General features: G+C 39.3%; 1 protein-coding gene across 1 annotated transcript in view; it reads right to left on the reverse strand.

Annotated features, from left to right (window-relative positions):
• The window catches only part of Stk3 (serine/threonine kinase 3), a 313,376-nt gene that overhangs the window by 259,628 nt on the left and 32,694 nt on the right, over positions 1-21,054 (reverse strand). Inside the window, exon 3 of the mRNA XM_055620218.1 lies at positions 14,067-14,195. Coding sequence (XP_055476193.1) covers positions 14,067-14,195 — 129 coding nt within the window. The remainder of the gene's footprint in view (positions 1-14,066; positions 14,196-21,054) is intronic.

Consider the following 21,054-nt stretch of genomic DNA (forward strand, 5'->3'; position numbering starts at 1 on the left):
AACTCAGGACCACCAGCTTAGGTATGACACCACCCACAATGGGCTGGCCTCTTTCCATCAATAACTAATTAAGAAAATTACTTACAGCCAGATATTATCTATGCATTTTCTCAATCAAGACTCCTTCATCTCAGATGATTATAATTTGTGTCAAGGTGACATAAAACTAGCCAGCACAGCTGCTATGTAGGTTCTGGGAACTGAACCTGGTTCCCATGGAAGAGCAGCCAGTGCTCTTAACTGCAAAACTGTATCTCCAGAATCATTTTCTTTTTTTTTATTTTCTTTTACTTTATTGTATTAATTGACAAAGACATTCCTGCAAACTGAAGTCATAGTTAAAAATAGCAAATTATTTCCAGATTAAATCACATAGGTAGACGTGAATTCTGTTCATAAATTGTCAATGCATAAATATGACTTAATAACCTGTAATTTTTTACAATTATATAACTTTTTCAAATATATACTGTTACATATCTTCAAATAATATAATATTAATAATAATAATAATAGTAATATTTATACACTGACAACACATTGCGCACTTTGAGGGAAACAGCTGATTTATTCGAGGGCAATATGCCTTACTGCTGAGTGATTTAGAAAATTTAAAGTTATATACATTACTTAATCTCTAAATATATTAGAAGATTGGAATTCAATTTCTGCCTAAAATAATACTCTTAACATTTGTCATTTTACATCAAAAAAGATATATAATATCTTTCTTATTTATGATAGAGTATACTAAATGGAGAATTTCAAAACTATAAATATCTAGTAATAATATGAGACTAATCCATAAAGAATAAAAAAATGTATTAAGAATACACGGGGAGACTGGGACCCACACACGCTTTTATTCAGCTTCCCAGGAGAGGAATCATGGAAGTAGATGAATCAATTGTGCATCAGTATATTTCATTAATATATCCTGCCAGTGACTAGGTTCTTTAATTAAGGAATATTTCAGACAGTTACATCATTCAAACAATATATGTCTTAATTATGTAAACATTAAAATGCTTCATGTAAAAATAAATTAAATTTGACCAATTAAATTTTGCCGTTGTCCTATCTTTCTCCACTTCTTTTTTTTTTTTCCAGGTTTGTTCTTTTTTTAAAATTTCTTCTTAATTACACTTTATTCATTTTTTATCCCCCCATAAGCCACTCCTTCCTCCCCTCCCGATCCCACCCTCTCTCCCCTTTCTGCATGCATGCCACTCCCCAAGTCCACTAATAGAGGAGGTTCTCCTCTCCTTTCTGATCTTAGTCTATCAGTTCTCATCCAAAGTGGCTGCATTGTCCTCTATTGTGGCCTGGTAAGGCTGCTCACCACTCAGGGGGAGGTGATCAAAGAGCAAGCCAATCAGATTGTGTCAGAGGCAGTCCCTCTTCCCATTACTATGTAACCCACTTGGACACTGAACTGCCATGAACTACATCTGTGCAGGGGTTCTAGGTTATCTCCATGAATAGTCCTTGGTTGGAGTATGAGTCTCTGGGAAGTTCCCTGTGTTCAAATTATCTTGTTCTGTTGCTCTCCTTGTGGAGTTCCCGTCCCCTCCAACTCTTACTATTTCCCACTTCTTACATAAAATTCCATTCACTCTGCCCAACAGTTGGCCATCAGGCTCAGCATCTGCTTTAACATTCTATACTGCAGAAGCTTTCAGAGGCCCTCTGTGGCAGGTTTCAAGGTTGTTTCCTGTTTTCTTCTGGCTTTCAGAGGCCCTCTGTAGCAGGTTCCGAGGTTGTTTCCTATTTTCTTTTTCTTCTGATATCCATCCTCTTTGCCTTTCAGGATGGGGATTGAACATTTTACTTAGGGTCCTCTCTTTTGCTTAGTTTGTTTAGATGTACAGATTTTAGTGGGTTTGTTCTGTGTTGTATGTTTATATGAGTGAGTATATACCATGCGTGTCTTTTTGATTCTGGGACAACTCACTCAGGATTATCCTTTCCAGATCCCACCATTTACCTGCAAATTTCATGATTTCCTTATTTTTCATTGCTGAGTAATATTCCATTGTATAGATGTACCATAATTTCTGCATCCATTCTTCAGGTGAGGGGCATCTGGGCTGTTTCCAGCTAATGGCTATTACAAATAAAGCTGCTACAAACATGTTGAGCAAATGTCCTTTTGTGTACTTGAACCTCTTTTGGGTATATGCCTAGGAGTGGTATGTCTGGATCTTGAGGAAGCGCTATTCCTAGTTGTCTGAGAAAGCACCAGATTGATTTCCAGAGTGGTTGTACAAGTTTACATTCCCACCAGCAGTGGAGAAGGGTTCCCCTTTCTCCACAACCTCTCCAGCATGTGTTGTCACTTGAGTTTTTGATCTTGGCCATTCTCATGGGTGTAAGGTGAAATATCAGGGTTGTTTTGATTTGCATTTCCCTAATGGCTAATGAGGTTGAGCATTTCTTTAAGTGCTTCTCTGCCATTCGATATTCCTCTACAGAGAATTCTCTCTTTAGCTCTGTTCCCCATTTTTTAAGTGGATTACTTGGTTTGTTGCTTTTCAGCTTGTTTAGTCCTTTATATATACTGGATATGAATCCTCTGTCAGATAAAGGGTTGGTGATGATTCTTTCTCAAACTGTAGGCAGTCGCTTTGTTTTGATGATGGTATTCTTTGTTTTACAGAAGCTTTTCAATTTCATGAGGTCCCATTTATTGATTGTTGCTCTTAGAGCCTGTGCTGTTAGTGTTCTGTTCAGGAAGTTTTCTCCTGTACCAATGAGTTCTAGGGTATTCCCCACTTTTTTTTCTAGCTGATTTAATGTGTCTGGTTTTATGTTGAGGTCTTTGATCCACTTGGACTTCAGTTTTGTGCAGGGTGATAAGTATGGATCTATTTTCATTTTTCTACATGTAGACATCCAGTTGGACCAGCACCATTTGTTGAAGATGCTGTATTTTTTCCATTGAATGGATTTGGCATCTTTGTCAAAGATGAGGTGTCCATAAGTGTGTGGGTTTCTTTCTGGGTCTTCTATTCCGTTCCATGATCCACCATTCTGTTTCTATGCCAGTACCATGCAGTTTTTATACCTGTTGCTCTATAGTACAGCTTGAGATCAGGGATGGAGATACCTCCAGAAGATCTTTTATTGTAGAGGATTGTTTTAGCAATTCTCGGTTTCTTGTTATTCCATACGAAGTTGAGAATTTTTCTTTCCAGGTCTGTAAAGAATTGTGTTGGCAATTTGATGGGAATTGCATTAAATCTGTAGATTACTTTTGGTAAAATGGCCATTTTTACTATGTTAATCCTGCCAAGCCATGAGCATGGGAGATCTTTCCATCTTCTCATATCTTCCTCTAATTCTTTCTTCAGAGACTTGAATATTTTTTTCACACAAGTCTTTTACTTGCTTGGTTAGGGTTACACCAAGGTACTTTATGTCATTTGTGGCTACTGTGAATGGTTTGTTTCTCTAATTTCTTTCTCAGCCCTTTTGTCTTTTGTATACAGGAGTGCTACTGATTTTTTTGAGTTAATTTTGTATCTGGCCACTTTGCTGAAGGTGTTTATCAGCTGTAGGAGTTCCCTGGTAGAGTTTTTGGGGTCACTCATATATACTATCATATCATCTGCAAATAGTGATAATTTGACTTTTTCCTTTCCAAACTATATCCCCTTGATCTCCTTCAAATGTCTTATTGCTCTAGCACGGACTTCCAGCACTATGTTAAAGAGATATGGAGAGAGTGGGCAGCCTTGTCTTGTCCCTGATTTCAATGGGATTGTTTTAAGTTGCTCTCCGTTCAGTTTGATGTTGGCTCTAGGCTTGCTGTATATCGCCTTTACTATGTTTAGATATGGGCCTTGTATCCCTGATCTCTCCAGTACTTTAAACATGAATGGATGATGGATTTTGTCAAATGCTTTTTCAGCATCTAGGGAGATTATCATGTGGTTTTTTTTTCTTTCAGTTTGTTAATATGGTGGATCACATTGATGGATTTCCGTATATCGAACCAACCCTGCATACCTGGAATGAAGCCTACTTGGTCATAGTGGATAATATCTTTGATGTGTTCTTGTATTCGGTTTGCACGTATTTTGATAAGTATTTTTGCATCAATGTTCATAACGGAGATTGGCCTGAAATTCTCTTTCTTTGTTGAGTCTTTCTGAAGTTTAGGTACCAAGGAGACTGTGGCTTCATAGAATGAGTTTGGTAATATTCCTTCTGTTTCTATTTTGTGGAATAGTTTGAAGAGAATTGGAGTTAGCTCTTCTTTGAAGGTCTTGTAGAACTCTGCGCTGAAACCATCTGGACCTGGGCTTTTTTTGGATGGGAGACTTTTGATGACCACTTCTATTTCTTTGGGGGATATAGGACTATTTAATTGATTTACCTGGTCCTGATTCAGCTTTGGTAAGTCAAATTGACCAAGAAAATTGTCCATTTCGTTTAGATTTTCAAATTTAGTGCCATATAGACTTTTGAAGTAAGTCCTAATGATTGTTTGGATTTCCTCAGTGTCTGTAGTTATGTCCCCCTTTTCATTTCTGATTTTGTTGATTTGGATGGTGTCTCTCTGCCTTTTAGTTAGCTTGGCTAAGGGTTTGTCGATCTTGTTGATTTTCTCAAAAACCAGCTCTTGGTTTCACTGATTCTTGGAATTGTTTTATTTGTTTCTAATTGATTGATTTCAGCCCTGAGTTTGATTATTTCCAGCCGTCTACTCCTTTTTGGTGTGTCTGCTTCTTCTTTTTCTAGGGCTTTTAGCTGAGCCATTAAGTTGATTGACTGAGATATCTCAAATTTCTTCTTGAAGGCACTTAGTGCTATGAACTTTCCTCTTAGCACTGCTTTCATTGTGTCCCACAAGTTAGGGTATGTTGTGTCTTCATTTTCATTGAGTTCTAGAAAGGCTTTAATTTCTTTCTTTATTTCTTCCCTGACCCAGCTGTCATTTAGTAACAAGTTGTTCAGTTTCCATGAGTGTGTAGGCTTTTTGCTATTTCTGTTGTTGTTGAAGTCCAGCTTTATTCCATGGTGATCAGACAGGATACAAGGGATTATTTCAGTCTTCTTGTATCTGTTGAGGCTTGCTTTGTGACCAACTATATGGTCTATTTTGGAGAAGGTTCCATGAGGTGCTGAGAAGAAGGAAAATTCTTTTGTGTTTGGGTGTAAAGTTCTGTAAATGTCTGTGAGGTCCATTTGATTCATGACCTCTGTCAGAGATATTGTTTCTTTGTTTAATTTCTGTTTAGTTGACCGGTACTTTATTGAGAGTGGGGTGTTGACGTCTCCCACTATTAGTGTGTGGGGATCTATGTGTGGTTTAAGTTTTATCAATGTTTCTTTCACAAATGTGGGTGCCCTTGTATTTGGGCCATAGATGTTCAGGATTGTGATGTCTTCTTGGTGGAATTTTCCCTTGATGAGTATGAAGTGTCCTTCCCCATCTCTTTTTATTAATTTTGGTTGAAAGTCTATTTTATCAGATATTAGAATGGCTACTCCTGCTTGTTTCTTGGGTCCATTTGCTTGGAAAGTCGTCTTCCAACCCTTTACCCTCAGGTAATGACTATCTTTGTGCCTTAGGTGTGTTTCTTGTATGCAACAGATTGCTGGGTTTTGTTTACGCATCCAATCTGTTAATCTGTGTCTTTTTCCTGGAGAGTTGAGTCCATTGATGTTAAGAGAGATTAATGACCAGTGGCTGTTAGATCTTTTGATTTTGATGTTGGTTGTGGTCATAATGTTGTGTGTTTGGTTGCTTTTTGTTTTATTGTAGCAAGGTTAATTATTTCCTGTTTTTTCTTGAAAGTAGCTAATTTTCTTGGTTTGTATTTTCCCTTCCAGTGTCTTCTGTAATGCTGGATTTGTGTGTAGGTATTGTTGAAATTTGTTTTTGTCATTGAATATCTTGTTTTCTCCGTCTATGAGGACTAAGAGTTTTCGGGGTAGAGTAGCCTGGGCTGTCCTCTGTGTTCTCTTCTGGTCTGCATGATATCCGTCCAGGCCCTTCTGGCTTTCATAGTCTCCTTTGAAAAGTCAGGTGTGATTCTAATAGGTTTGCCATCATATGTTACTTGGCCTTTTTCCCTTGCAGCTTTTAGTATTTTTTCTTTGTTCTGTATACTTACTGTTTTGATTATTATGTGGCGGGAGGATTTTCTTTTCTGGTCAAATTTGTTGGGTGTTCTGTAGGCCTCTTGTATTCATATTGGCCTCTCCTTTAACTTGGGGAAATTTTCTTCAATGATTTTGTTGAAAATATTTTCTGGGCCTTGGAGAAGGGAGTCTTCTTTTTCCTCTATTCCTATTATTCTTAGGTTTTGTCTTTTCATATTGTCTTGGATTTCTTGGACGGTCTGTGTCAGGAATTTTTTTGGATTTAACATTTTCTTTGACAGATTCATCGATTTCTTCCATTGTATCTTCTACACCTGAGATTCTTTATTCCATCTCTTGTAGTCTCTTGGTTATGTTTACCTCTGTAGTTCCTGTTTTCTTCCCTAAATTCTTCTTCTCCATTATTTCCTCCATTTGTGTTTTCTTTAATTTTTCCAGTTCTACTTCAGATCTTGAGTTTTTTGTTTACCTCCTTCACCTGTCTGATTGTATTTTCCTGTTTTTCTTTTAGTTCCTTCAGCTATGTTTCTTTTATTTCTCTCAGTTATTTAATTATTTCTTCTCTGAAGGCCACAAACTGTTTGGCTGCATCTTCCCATATTTCTTCAAGGATGGCCATAATCTGCTTATCTTTAACTTCCTGCATTTCTTTACGGATAGCCATGATCTGTTTGGTTTTATCTTCCTTTAAATCTTTTTTTTTTTATTTTATTTTTTTCTTATCAGTTACATTTTATTAACTCTGTATCCCAGCCGTGTCCCGATCCCTCATTCCCTCCCAGTACCTCCCTCCCTCCCTCATCTCCACCGTGCCCCTTGCCAAGTCCACTGATAGGGGGAACCTCCTCCCCATTCATCCGATCCTGTTTTATCAGGTATCTTCAGGACTGGCTGCAAAGCTCTCCTCTGTGGCCTAATAGGACTGCTCCTCCCTTGGGGGGTGGGGAGGCCAAAGAGCCAGTCATTGAGTTCCTGTTAGAAATAGTCCTTGTTCCCCTCACTATGGGAAACCAATTGGTTACTGAGTTACCACAGGCTACATCTGAGCAGAGGTTCTAGGTTACATTCATACATGGTCCTTGGTTGCATGTCAGTCTCAGAAAAGACCCTGTGCCCAGATATGTTTGGTCCTTGTGGAACTCCTATCCTTTCCTCATCATACTAACTCCCCTTCTTTCTTATGATTCCCTGTACTCTGCCAAAGGTTTGGTCATGAGTCTTTGCTTTGAAAACACTGCTAGTTAGAGTTTTTCAAATGCGCTCAGTAGACTCCTGTCAATGTTTAATGTGCATCCATCTGTCTTTCAAAACAAGAATTGATAATCATACCCCATGAACCATTCAATGGAAAAAAGACAGCATCTTCAACAAATGGTGCTGGTCCAACTGGATGTCCACATGCAGAAAAATGAAAATAGATCTTTACTTATCACCCTGCACAAAACTAAAGTCCAAGTGGATCAAAGACCTCAACATAAAACCAGATACTCTAAATCTGTTAGAAGAAAAAGTGGGGAACAGCCTAGAACTCATTGGCACAGGAGACAACTTCCTGAACAGAACACCAACAGCACAGGCTCTAAGAGCAACAATCAATAAATGGGACCTCATGAAACTGAAAAGCTTCTGTAAAGCAAAGGACACTGTCATCAAAACAAAACACCTGCCTACAGATTGGGAAAGAATCTTCACTAACCCTTTATCTGACAGAGGACTAATATCGAGTATATACAAAGAACTAAAGAAGCTGAAAAGCAGCAAACCAAGTAATCCACTTAAAAAATGGGGAACAGAGCTAAACAGAGAATTCTCTGTAGAGGAATATCGAATGGCAGAGAAACACTTAAAGAAATGCTCATCCTCATTAGCCATCAGGGAAATGCAAATCAAAACGACCCTGAGATATCACCTTACACCCATCAGAATGGCCAAAATGAAAAACTCCAGGGACAACACATGCTGGAGAGGTTGTGGAGAAAGGGGAACCCTCCTCCACTGCTGGTGGGAATGTAAACTGATACAACCACTCTGGAAATCTATCTGGCGCTTTCTAAGACAATTAGGAATAGTGCTTCCTCAAGACCCAGCTATATCACTGCTAGGTATATACCCAAAATTTGCTCAAGTACACAAAAGAGATATTTGCTCAACCATGTTTATAGCTGCTTTATTTGTAATAGCCAGAACCTGGAAACAACCCAGATGTCCATCAACGGAGGAATGGGTACAGAAATTGTGGTATTTTTACACAATGGAATACTACTCAGCAATCAAAAAGGAGGAAATCATGAAATTTGCAGGCAAATGGTGGGACCTAGAAAAGATCATCCTGAGTGAAATATCCCAGAAGGAGAAAGACAAACATGGTATATACTCACTTATATAGACCTATAAGATATGATAAGCATAATGAAATCTATACACCTAAAAAAGATAATCAAGAGAGCTTCCTTTAAATCTTTACGTATTTTATTTGTTTCCTCTATTATCCTCTTCATCCATATAGATGTAAGGTCATCCTCTTGATTTTCTATTATGCTGGGTTGTCCAGGGCTGCTCGCCCCTGGATGGCTGGGTTCTGGAGATGCCATGTTACTCTGTCTTTTGTTGGTTGGGCTTTTACACTGACCTCTACCCATTGGGCTGTTTTAGATGTTGGCTGTTAGTTTCTGTCCTTCCTGGAGTCCTGAGGTAGGGAGAATTCCCTTGGCCGGAAGATGATTTTTCCTGAGAGAGGCCTCCTCTGCTTTTTGGGTATGGTCACTGTATGGCCAGTGTCTCTCAGGAATTGCCACTGCTCACCTCAGGTGTAAAGACCTGAGTAGTAGCTGTGGTCCTTGTTAGTTAGGAGGGCTCTCCTCTCACCCGTAGAAATTCTCAAGACAGTTGCCCCGCTGCTGGGTTTCTCATTCTGAATTTAGTGAGCTGTTGTTGTTGTTGTTACACTGTTTTCCAGGTACAGCCCTCTTGAAGATCCTGTTGATTCCCTAGCTGTGGGGTTTTCTCCCAACAGGGAAACTCAGTCTGGTATCCTGGGGCACACAGTTCTGTTCAGGAAGGTGAGAGGAGCACCCAGCAAGTTTCTGGGCCAGGGATTGAGTGCTCCACTCTGCTCTGGGCCTGGAGAATGTGCGCCTAGGTTGAGTTGGCGCCTGGGGGCACCGCTCTGTTCTGGATGCTGTGCACACCTCTCTGGTCTGGAGGATGGGTGCCTCACTCTGGGCCGGAAGCTGTGTGTCCCTGTCTGATTGGGGGCAGCAGGAGCTGCTCTAGTCCGGACGTTGTGCACCCGGGTCTGGGATGGTGGCTGAGGGTGCAGCTTTGGTCCAGAGGCTCTACACTCTGATCTGGGCTGGCAGTGTGTGTCCCCTTCTGGGATGGCGAGTAGAACCCGCAGGCACAGATGCGTTTGGCTCTGCCTTTCTGGCCTTTGGGAGTCTGGGCGTCTGCCGAAACTGGGTAACTTTTCCAGAGACCTTTTTGGGGTGGTGGTATCAGCTGAGTGCTCTAAGATCAGACCAGCCATTTCCCTCCCTGTGGGTTTGCACCCGACAGTGAAACTCAAGTCTCTGGTGCCCTGGGGCCCACAGTTCTATCTGGGGCAGCAAATCAGGTGCGGAGGCAGGGCTCTGTGCTGGTGCCTGGGTCCCTGGCTCTGGCTCTGGGCTGGCTCCTGGGGCGCCCGCAGAACCCAAGTCTTTTCCAGGGGATGTCTGGGTGACCTAAGGTCAGTCTCAATTGTTTCCTGCACTGTGGGGTTATCTCACTGTGTAGATGGACCAGGCTAGCCTCAAACTCACAGAGATCCATCTGCCTCTGCCTCCTGAGTGCTGGGGTTAAAGGCTGGGGTTAGAGTGCCGACATGCTTTGCCTTGCCAAGTACTATTGATGATTTAATTCCCAGCACTTACATGATTGCTCCCATAACAACCACCCATAACTCTGGTTCCAAGAGATCTTTTTCTGACCTCTTGGAGCACCAAGAGTGCTGTGCACACACATAAATACAGACACTCATATAAAGACATAAAATTAAAAGGGAAAAACTCTTTAAAAGAAACTAAATAAATAAGAGTGCCATAAACACAGTAAGAACTGAAAAGGACTGTCTGGAATGACTTAGATCGATAAATCTCAAAAGTTCTAGTAAGTTGCCCACACAGGAACTGTAAGTTCAATAGTACTTGGCAAGGCAAAGCATGTCGGCACTCAGGAGGCAGAGGCAGATGGATCTCTGTGAGTTTGAGGCCAGCCTGATCTATCTACACAGTGAGTCTTCCCTAACCCCCTCCAAAAAAAAAAAATTGTAGTGCATGGCAAGACTCAAGGATATTGAACAAAAAACAACCATTGAAGTCACAGACTCTAAGAGTCAGAGAATGAGGAATCCAGGTAAACACGCTATGAAGAGAAACTAGAGCAACGGAATGGAGGAATGGGCACTGACTGTACCTTCAAGAACATTGTGTGCCATTCTGGGGACAATGGACTTATCTAGCTGGTAATAAACCACTTCAAAGTATTTAATAGGAAATTTTCAGGTTAGAAAGTTTACCCTAGTGTCGGGAAAAAAAGGGATTGGTGGGGGTAAAAATTAAAGACAAAGAAAACAAGTAAGATATTGTTACAGAAATCCAAAAAAGCTCTTAAAAGTTCCAAATATGCTGAGGCTAAGGAAACAATGACTCTATTACTACCTATTTGTATATGTAAATATACATTGGGATTCACTCCCCCTTTCCTACACAATACTGAGCTGAAATTCCTGCTATATAACACTAGGGGGTTAGATGTAACTTAGAACACAGCATATACTTGCTAGCAAGACCCTAGATTTATCTCTAGCACTGCCACACAGCAAATAAAAATCTTTAAAGTATGACATCAGTCCCCAAACTACTTTGCATAACAATAAAATAATAACAGCATCAGACAAGTACCAAACACAGCTGATAGCCTAGCACAGTATTTCCTTCCCAATGTCAGCAAAGCCCAGGAGAAATTTGCAATCACATACTTTGATCTGAAGATTGAGAAGTATATCTTACAATTAATATTTAGTTTCAAATTATGATAGAAAATATACAATATAATCTAAACATGTCATATATCTAACATAAATAAAATATACTGGACATTTTCATTAGCCAAAGAGTTTTTACTATATAGATGCTCCTTGACTCTACACTAGGATCTGATCTGTAAACTAAACTATAAACTAAACACACTATGTTGCAAATGTACTTTACAAACCTAACCTATCGAACACCTAAGGTTGGCAATACAATATGCTATAGGGTACTGAATGTTTGTTCTCACAATCAGAAGGCTACTGATTATTCAGGCTACTGATATATCAGGAGTATAGCTTACTGCTGCTAGCCAGCATCAAAAGAGCAACAGTAAGATTTGTTGTTTACTGTTTAAAATTTACTGTTTAAAATTTAAAATTCAAAGGTTTCTACTAATTGCCTATTGATATGACATCAAACCATCATAAGTCAGGGAGTATCTATAAAAACTTTATATACAGGTAGGACTATACGGCTATAGAATAATGACTATAGGATTTCAATGTGATTAGGAATGACAGTGTGTCTGGACCCTTATAAGTCCCCAACTAAGACACCATTTGAGACAATTGTGGCAAAGACTCTTTATTCTTCCTGCCTAGAGAGTAGACACTGGGGTTGACAGCAACCCTCCTGCATTTAGTTATTTTTCTATTGCTATGATAAAATATCATGACCAAAAGCAGAGGGAGTATATGGTTCTGAGGGAATCCACCAAAACAGAGAAGGCATGGCAGCAGGAGCAGGAAGCCAGCTAATCCCATTTTCATCCACACACAGAAAGCAGGGAAAGAACAGGAAGCTGGACAAGGCTGGAAATGCTCAAAGCCTGGTGTCACTTCCTCATCAAGGGTCCACCTCCTACAGCTTCTACATCCTCTCCAAACTGGAGCCCATGTGTTCAAATTACATGAGCCTATGGAGGATATTTCTAACTCAAACCACCATACCTCCTATAGCCATGAAATAAATAACAAAGGTTAGTGATTAGAAAGTACAAAAAAATAAAAAATAAGCCTTACCATGAACCAGGGGCTGGATAGCCCAGAGACCTTGAATAAAACCAAATATCGCCAGAAAAAAAGTGAATAAAATGATTATTAATGATACTCTACTATACACATAGTCTGGAGCCTAGTATAATATCATCAGAGAGGCTTCATCCAGCAACTGATGGGAGCAGATGCAGAGAGCCACAGCCAAATATTAGACAGAGCTTGGGAATCCTACAGCAGAGGGGGAGGAAGGAGTGTAGGAGCAGTCAAAAACACCACAAGAACCTAGTCCACAGAATCAACCAACCAGGGCTCATTGGGGCTCACAGAGGCTAAAGCAACAACCAGGGAGCCTGCCTGGGTCTGCCGTAGGTCCCCTGCATATGTATTATGTTTGTGTAGCTTGATCTTCTTGTGGGACTCCTAACAGTGGAAGCAGAGATGGTCTCTGACTCTTTTGCCTGCTTTTGGGACCTTTTTCCTCCTACTGGTGCCAAGTCCAGCATTAATATGAGAGGATGTACCTGGTTTTATTGTATCTTGTTATGTATCATGTTTGGTTAATAGCCCTAAAAGGCCAGTCCTTTTCTGAAAGGATGTGGAGGAGAAGTGGATCTGGGGGGGAGGGGGCTGGAGGAGAGGGTGGAGAGGAAACTGCAGTGGGGATGTAATATATGAAAGAAGAAGAACAACAACAAAAAGCTTGAAATACAGATAGCACTATGTTGCTGCTGCACAGCTCCTACTTTCAAGCCTTTTAGGAAAGGAGAACTATATTCCCTTTTGCTAGTTCACCACAGACGAAACACACTGATAATTATGCCTTCTGCATCCCTCACAGAATAAAGACCAAGATATTTAACATTGCACAAAAAAAACCCTCTTATCAGCTACACTTATCTATCTAACCTGATTTCCTATCAATCTCTGACTCTTACTTTCCACTACAATAATTCTAAATACTGTCAGATGAACCCAAACCAGTGAATTGTTTTTTCACATCTCTATATAATTCTTACTCTTTTATCCCTCTATTTCTCCACCAAACTCTTCCTCAGCATTTCCAACTTCCTAGCACCCTTGACTGAGAAAGGTATCCTGCCTTCTTGTTCCCATTCTCACTCCAAATACCCACCAGTCAGTACTCTAACTATTCTGAGCTGGAGCTATTTGTTCATGTTTTTGTCGTCCCAGCTAGACCACAGACCCTCAAGAAGAAAAATGAAATCTTAGATTTCTTAGTAGTTCTAGATCCTGACATAGTACTTGTCCAATAGGAAATGATTTGTAAGTGCTTGTTGATGAATCAGACTCAAAACAAAAACAATTATATGCCAGATATGGCAGAATGTCCCTCTCACTCAGAGGTTGAAGCAGAAAGATCACAAAATTGAGGGCATCCTAAGCTACAGAGGGGGTTCAAGTCCAGCCTTAGTCTATACAGGAAACCCTGCATAGAAAGAAGAAAGAAGAGAGGAGGAAGTGAGAGAGGGGGAAGAAGGCTGAGAGGAAGGAAGGGGGAGGAGGAGGAGGGAGAGGAAAACAGAGAATGGAAAGGGAGGGGAAGAAGAAGGAGAAGGAGGAGGAGGAGAAATGAGCCACTAAACATCAAAAAAATTAATATTCAACCATAAGTATGTCCCGAAAAGAGAAAGGCTTGTTATTTTCCTCCCTGTATATGTCCTTTTATATCACCTGTTTTATTACCAAAGAGCTGTAAGTCCAAAAACAAGCATACACATTAGTCCTCAGGCTCTTTAGCTCTGGTCTTGCTTCCAATGTGAAGTCATGAAAAACAACTTAAATAATTAACAAAAAATATATTTTACTATATAACTAGTGAAAGTCATCAATATTAACACAAAGAAACAAGATATTTTCATACCTGTCACATTGCTGCATTATGGAAATTTCTTTGATTATTTCCTGAAGATCTGACTCAACAGGTACTTGCTTGATTGCAACAACTTGACCAGATTCCTTATGTATTGCTTTAAAAACGCTTCCATAAGACCTTTAGAAAAAAAGCCAAGACATTACTTCTTTTTATCAAGCATAGTATTAAAGACTGTGACTTTTACAAATATTTTGCATACTGTATTTTCTAGCTTAAATCATCATTTAAATGAGCAAAAACAAAAGTAAAGGAATAATAATGAAGAAGCTTTACAGCTTGAATTACAAACTTCAAAGTTATCAAGTAAAAATACAATGACTTGCAATTTTCTTATGGGAAGAAGGGAGCAAAAGGGGAGGCAACAGGAAGGAGGCAAGCAGGCTAACTTACAGTTTGTCAACTCAAATGCAGCATCAAGGAGATAGAAAAGGAAATTACAAGTGTGAAAAGTAAGTAAAAGACAGTCCAACTCCCAGCTTAAGAGGAAAGGCTTAATCAAGCAAAATTCCCAGGATGCCTTTCACTGTGAACCTTTTTTATTTTTATTTTTTTCTTCTCCTTTTTTTGATTCTTTTGGGACAGGGACTCCTGTAGCCCAGGTTGGCCTTAAATGCACTATGATCTTAAACGATGATCTTAAATTACCAAGATTACAGATGTGCACCATAACACCTGGCTACTAACGGATGAAAAGCAGGGACTCCTGAGCCAAAGTCCTCCCAGATGCTTCTTTCAGTATCACATCTTCAAGAGAAAACCATATACTCAATGGTATTCACAGAAAAGGAGACAGAGGACTTACACTCTACTCCAGGCTCTTTAGCATCAACTAAATACTCACGTATTTTAGAGAGCAAAATCAATGAAGAAGGAAGTCATCTGTAATTTAGTATGAACTCCAAACCACGGTTGAAAACTTAGTTCTAACAGTACATCAGGCACTCTGATGTTATTTTACAAGCATTACCAGATTCTTTCCTCCAGGATATGAGAAAAAAAATATCATCACTGAAAGATGAGGAAATATCCTCAGATTCAGTACATCTTCTAGTTCCAAAGATCATGGTCTTCTCACTACATTATCACCACAGAAAAGAAGAAGACATAAAATGTTCCCTGTGTTTCCTAAGATTACAAACTACACAAAATTCACTTCCAAATTTACAACTTACAAAATAAGTGAAAGCAGGAAGAATAAGTAAGAAGTAAAAATAAGTAAGAAGCAGTAAGGAATGGGATGCTACATCCCGCTGCTCAGGCTCTCCTGAGCATCTCACACAGCATGATAAGCAGTAGACCCCTAGGGAAAGAGGCTGCTGTATCTTTCCTCAAAAGCTAAGGTAGGATTCAGTGCAATGGTATCTAAGACTGATTATACAATACCATCCCTCCTGTCCAAGGATGTCTTGGGTCTATAAAACTGAAATTGAAAGAACTATTCCCAGAATCCCCCTCCTGTGTGGTTTCCAGTTAAGACTTTGCCAAAACAGTCACAAAATCTGGGTGCAAAAAGATACAGCACTGAAGGGGTCATTAAGACTTATTCCAGAGTTTTAGAGAAGAGCTGAGGCTAGACAATGTGTGTCACGGTAGGAATGCATGGGAGGCCCTGAAAGAGCATGGTGTGGAGACCTCAGGTCAGTGGAGGTGTCCAAAGCATAGGATATCCAAAAAGCAAAGCTGTATGGATGCATGCATGGTAGCACACTAGAGTGTGCTACAGGCTGTACCCTCAAAGTACAAGCAGAGGAAGCCTCTCCTTCCTTAAGCTGCTTCTGTAAAAAAGCAACTAAGAAAGCCTTCTACTTTTATTTAATAAATATTAGCATACCTTTCTATCTTCTCTGTGGTAACTAAGTTTTCACTTCTTTGTGGATCAGTTCACATAATTTATGTCTGCCAGGACAGCCTTATAATTAGGATTTTCAAATTTATCCTCACAGAACAGCACCCTTAACTCCTAAAATTATTCCTGATCAGATTATATCCTGTCTTAGTCTAAGTCCTGTGCATTTTTGCTCTCTTGTTCTTACATTCTCCCTTCCTCCCTCCCTCCAACTTTGGGGGTGGCGGGGCAGAAAGTGGGTGATGGAAAGGAAACCCAGGGCCCTGTCCATGCTACTGCACCACCTCTACTTTCTTTAGTCAATCACAGAAGAAATTTAACCAAATTATTAATTACTCCATTCCAAAGTTTTTATACATATTTATCATTTCTAAATGTTTACATCATTAATTTCAGTTTTAATTAGATTTTCACTTTGTTCTATCTTATTATTATAGTTATTTTAAATATAAAAATCTGTTTGTACATGTAGAGTTAAGTAAATACCATTTTTTATTTCTTCATTTTTTGTTTTTCAAGACAGGGTTTCAACAGCCTTGGATGGCTTAGAGCTCATACTACAGACCAGGCTGGCCTTAAACTCTAGAGTACTGGGATTAAAGGCCTGTGTCACTACTGCCCAGTTATAAATACTAATTTTTTACCTTCATTAATAATGAGAAAATCTGACACTAAAACTTTTTACTTAACAGGCTCTGGATCATTCTTCTTTTCTTGTCACTGCTCTCAAGATAATCTGTAATATTTCCTCTAATCTCAGATTATCTCAGATTATGTTTTCCAATTTATAATCAGTGTGATATTTTTGTCATTTTGTAATTATGCCCAACTTAGCCAACTATATCAGAAAATGTGACTGGTAAAAATCTATTTTAGAATTTGTCAAGTTTCTATCTTTGAACATACGCTTCAATAGGAAGACTGCAAAATAAACGTATATTTGTGTGTGTAAACATACCTCAATACAAATGCACACTTTATATAACCGTCTACATAATCAGGTTTTCTAATAACATTTTATCCTTTTCTATGCTTTATACCTGCCCAATTATGACAGACAAAAAATGCATATCCATTTTTATTAGATTCAACTGACTCTACAAATAACTTTCCTATGACTTATTTACCATAGTATATATTAAAATGTTTTGATATGATTTTTCTTTTCTATCCTTATCTAATGTACCTCTTTATCCAGTTGGAATCTTTTAACTGTTTTTGTTCACTTTGTTTTTTCTTTATTAATTACATTTTATTCACTTTGTATCCCCCCTGTGGTTCCCTCCCTCCTCCAGTGCCAATTCCTCCCTTCCTCCACCCTCTGCATGCATGCCCCTCCCCAAGTCCACTGATAGGGGAGGTCTTCTTTTCCTTTCTTCTGATCCTAGTCAATTAGGTCTCATCAGGAGTGGCTGCATTGTCTTCTGAGGCCTGGTAAGGCTGCTTCCCCCTCAGGGGGAGGTAATTAAAGAGCAGGCCAATCAGTTCATGTCAGAGACAGTCCCTGTTCCTATTACAATGGAACACACTTGGATACTGAACTGTCATGGGCTACATCTGTGCAGGGGTCTTAGGTTATCTCCATGCATAGTCCTTGGTTGGATATCAGTCTCAGGAAAGACCCCTGTGCTCAGATTTTTTAGTTCTGTTGCTCTCCTTATGGAGTTCCTGTCCTCTCCAGATCTTACTGTTTCCCACTTCTTTCCTAAGATTGCCTGCACTCTGCCCAAAGGTTGGCCATAAGTATAAGAATCTGCATTGACAGTCTGCAGGGCAGAGCCTTTCAGAGGTCCTCTGTGTCAGGCTCCTGACTTGTTCCCTCTTTTCTCCTTCTTCTGATGTCCATCTTCTTTACCTTTCTGGATAGGACATGAGCATTTTAGCAAGAGTCCTCCCTCTTTCTTTAGGTGTTTCTTTAGGTGTACAGATTTTAGTAGGTTTATCATACATTATATGTCTATATGAGTGAGTATATACCGTGTGTATCTTTCTGCTTCTGGGATAGCTCAGTCAGGATGATCTTTTCCAGATCCCACCATTTACCTGCAAATTTCATGATTTCCTTGTTTTTTATTGCTGAGTAATATTCCATTGTGTAGATAAACCACAATTTCTGCATCCATTCCTCCACTGAGGGGCATCGGGGTTGTTTGCAGCTTCTGGCTATTACAAATAAAGCTGCTACAAACATGGTTGAGCAAATGTCCTTATTGTGTACTTGAGAATCTTTTGGGTGTATGCCTAGGAGTGGTATGGCTGGATCTTGAGGAAGCGCTATTCCTAGTTGTCTGAGAAAGTGCCATATTGCTTTCCAGAGTGGTTGTACAAGTTTACATTCCCACCAGCAGTGGAGGAGGGTTCCCCTTTCTCCACAACCTCTCCAGCATGTGTTGTCTCTTGAGTTTTTGATCTTAGCCATTCTGATGGGTGTAAGGTGAAATCTTAGGGTCGTTTTGATTTGCATTTCCCTGATGGCTAATGAGGTTGAGCATTTCTTTAAGTATTTCTCTGCCATTCAATATTCCTTTACAGAGAATTCTCTCTTTAGCTCTGTTCCCCATTTTTTAAGTGGATTACTTGATTTTTTACTGTTTAGCTTCTTTAGTTCTTTATATATACTAGATATTAGTCCTCTGTCAGATATAGGGTTGGTGAAGATCCTTTCCCAATCTGTAGGCTGTCATTTTGTGCTAAGGACACTGTCCTTTGCTTTACAGAAGCTTTTCAGTTTCATGAGGTCCCATTTATTGATTGTTGCTCTTAGAGCCTATGCTGTTGGTGTTCTGTTCAGGAAGTTGCCTCCTGTGCCAATGAGTTCAAAGCTCTACCCCACTTTTTCTTCTAAGCAATTTAGTGTGTCTGGTTTTATGTTGAGGTCTTTGATCCACTTGGACTTCAGTTTTGTGCAGGATGATAAGTATAGATCTATTTGCATTTTTCTACACGTAGACTTCCAGTTAGACCAGCACCATTTGTTGAAGATGCTGTCTTTTTTCCATTGAATGGATTTGGCATCTTTGTCAAAAATCAGGTGCCCATAAGTGTGTGGATTTATGTCAGGGTTTTCTATTTGATTCCATTGATCCACCAGTCTATTTCTATGCCAGTACCATGCATTTTTTAGTATTATTGCTCTATAGTACAGCTTGAGATCAGGGATGGAGATACCTCCTGAAGATCTTTTACTGTAGAGAATTGTTTTAGCAATTCTGGATTTCTTGTTCCATATGAAAGTGAGAATTTTTATTTCAAGGTCTGTAAAAAATTGTGTTGGTAATTTGATGGGAATTGCATTGAATCTGTAGATTGCTTTTGGTTAGATGGCTATTTTTACTATATTAATCCTGCGAAGCCATGAGCATGGGAGATCTTTCCATCTTCTCATATCTTCTTCTAATTCTTTCTTCAGAGAATGGAAATTTTTTTCATACAAGTCTTTGACTTGCTTGGTTAGGTTCACACCAAAGTACTTTATGTCCTTTGTGGCTATTGTGAACGGTGTTGTTTCCCTAATTTCTTTCTCAGACCTTTTGTCTTTTCTATACAGGAGGGCTACTGATTTTTTTTTTTTTGAGTTAATTTTGTATCCAGCCATTTTGCTGAAGTTGTTAATCAGCTGTAGGCGTTCCCTGGTAGAATTTTTGGGGTCACTCAAATATACTATCATATCATGTGCAAATACTGATACTTCGACTCCTTCTTTTCCAATTTGTATCCCCTTGATCTCCTTCAATTGTCTTATTGCTCTAGCAAGGACTTCAAGAACAATGTTGAACACACCTCTTTGGTATGTCTGCTTCTTTTTTTTCTAGGGCTTTTAAGTGAGCCATTAAGTTGCTTGCATGAGATGTTATGAATTTCTTCTTGAACGCACTTAGTGCTATGAACTTTCCCCTTAGCGCTGCTTTCATTGTGTCCCATAAGTTTGGGTATGTTGTGCTTTCATTTTAATTGAATTCTAGGACGTCTTTAATTTCTTTATTTCTTCTCTGACCCAGCTGTCATTCAATAGCAAGTTGTTCAGTTTCCATGTGTGTGTAGGCCTTTTGCTATTTTTGTCATTGAAGTCCAGCTTTAATCCATGGTGATCAGATAGGATACAAGGGATTATTTCAATCTTCTTGTATCTGTTGAGGCTTGCTTTGTGACCAACTATATGGTCTATTTTGGAGAAGGTTCCATGAGGTGCTGAGAAGAAGGTAAATTCTTTTGTGTTTGGGTGTAAGGTTCTGTAGATGTCCGTGAGGTCCATTTGATTCATGACCTCTGTCAGAGTTATTGTTTCTTGTTTAATTTCTGTTTTGTTGACCTGTCCTTTGTTGAGAGTAGGGTGTTGAAGTCTCCCACTATTAATGTGTGGGGGTCTATGTATGGTTTAAATTTTATTAAAGTTTCTTTTACAAATGTGGGTGCCCTTGCATTTGGGGCACAGATGTTCAGGATTGTGATATCTTCCTGGTGGATTTTTCCCTTGATGAGTATGAAGTGTCCTTCTTGATCTCTTTTGATTAATTTTGGTTGAAAGTCTATTTTATTAGATATTAGAATGGCTACTCCTGCTTGCTTCTTGGGTCCATTAGCTTGGAAAACCGTCTTCCAGCCCTTTACTCTCAGGTAATATCTATCTTTGTGATTTAGGTGTGCTTCTTGTATGCAACGGATTGTTGGGTCTTGTTTATGCATCCGTTCTGTTAGTCTGTGTCTTTTTATTGGAGAATTGAGTCCATTGATGTTGAGGGAGATTAATGACCAGTGTCTGTTAGATCCTTTGATATTGATGTTGGCTATGGTAGTGTGTTTGTATGTTTGGCTACTTTTTGTTTTGCTGTAGTGAGGTTATTTATTTCCTGTGTTTTCTTGAATGTAGCTAGTTTTCTTGGGTTGTATTTTTCCTTCTAGTATCTTCTGTAACGCTGGATTTGTATGTAGGTATTGTTGAAATTGGTTTTTGTCGTTGAATATCTTGATTTCTCCATCTGTAAGGACTGAGAGTTTTGCTGGGTACAGTAGCCTAGGCTGACATCTGTGTTCTCTTAGGGTCTGCATGATATTCGTCCAGGCTCTTCTGGCTTTTATAGTTTCTATTGAGAAGTCAGGTATGATTCTGATGGGTTTGCCATTATATGTTAC

This window comes from Psammomys obesus, unplaced genomic scaffold (assembly GCF_907164565.1).
Source record: "Psammomys obesus unplaced genomic scaffold, mPsaObe1.curated_primary_1811, whole genome shotgun sequence".
NCBI lineage: Eukaryota > Metazoa > Chordata > Mammalia > Rodentia > Muridae > Psammomys > Psammomys obesus.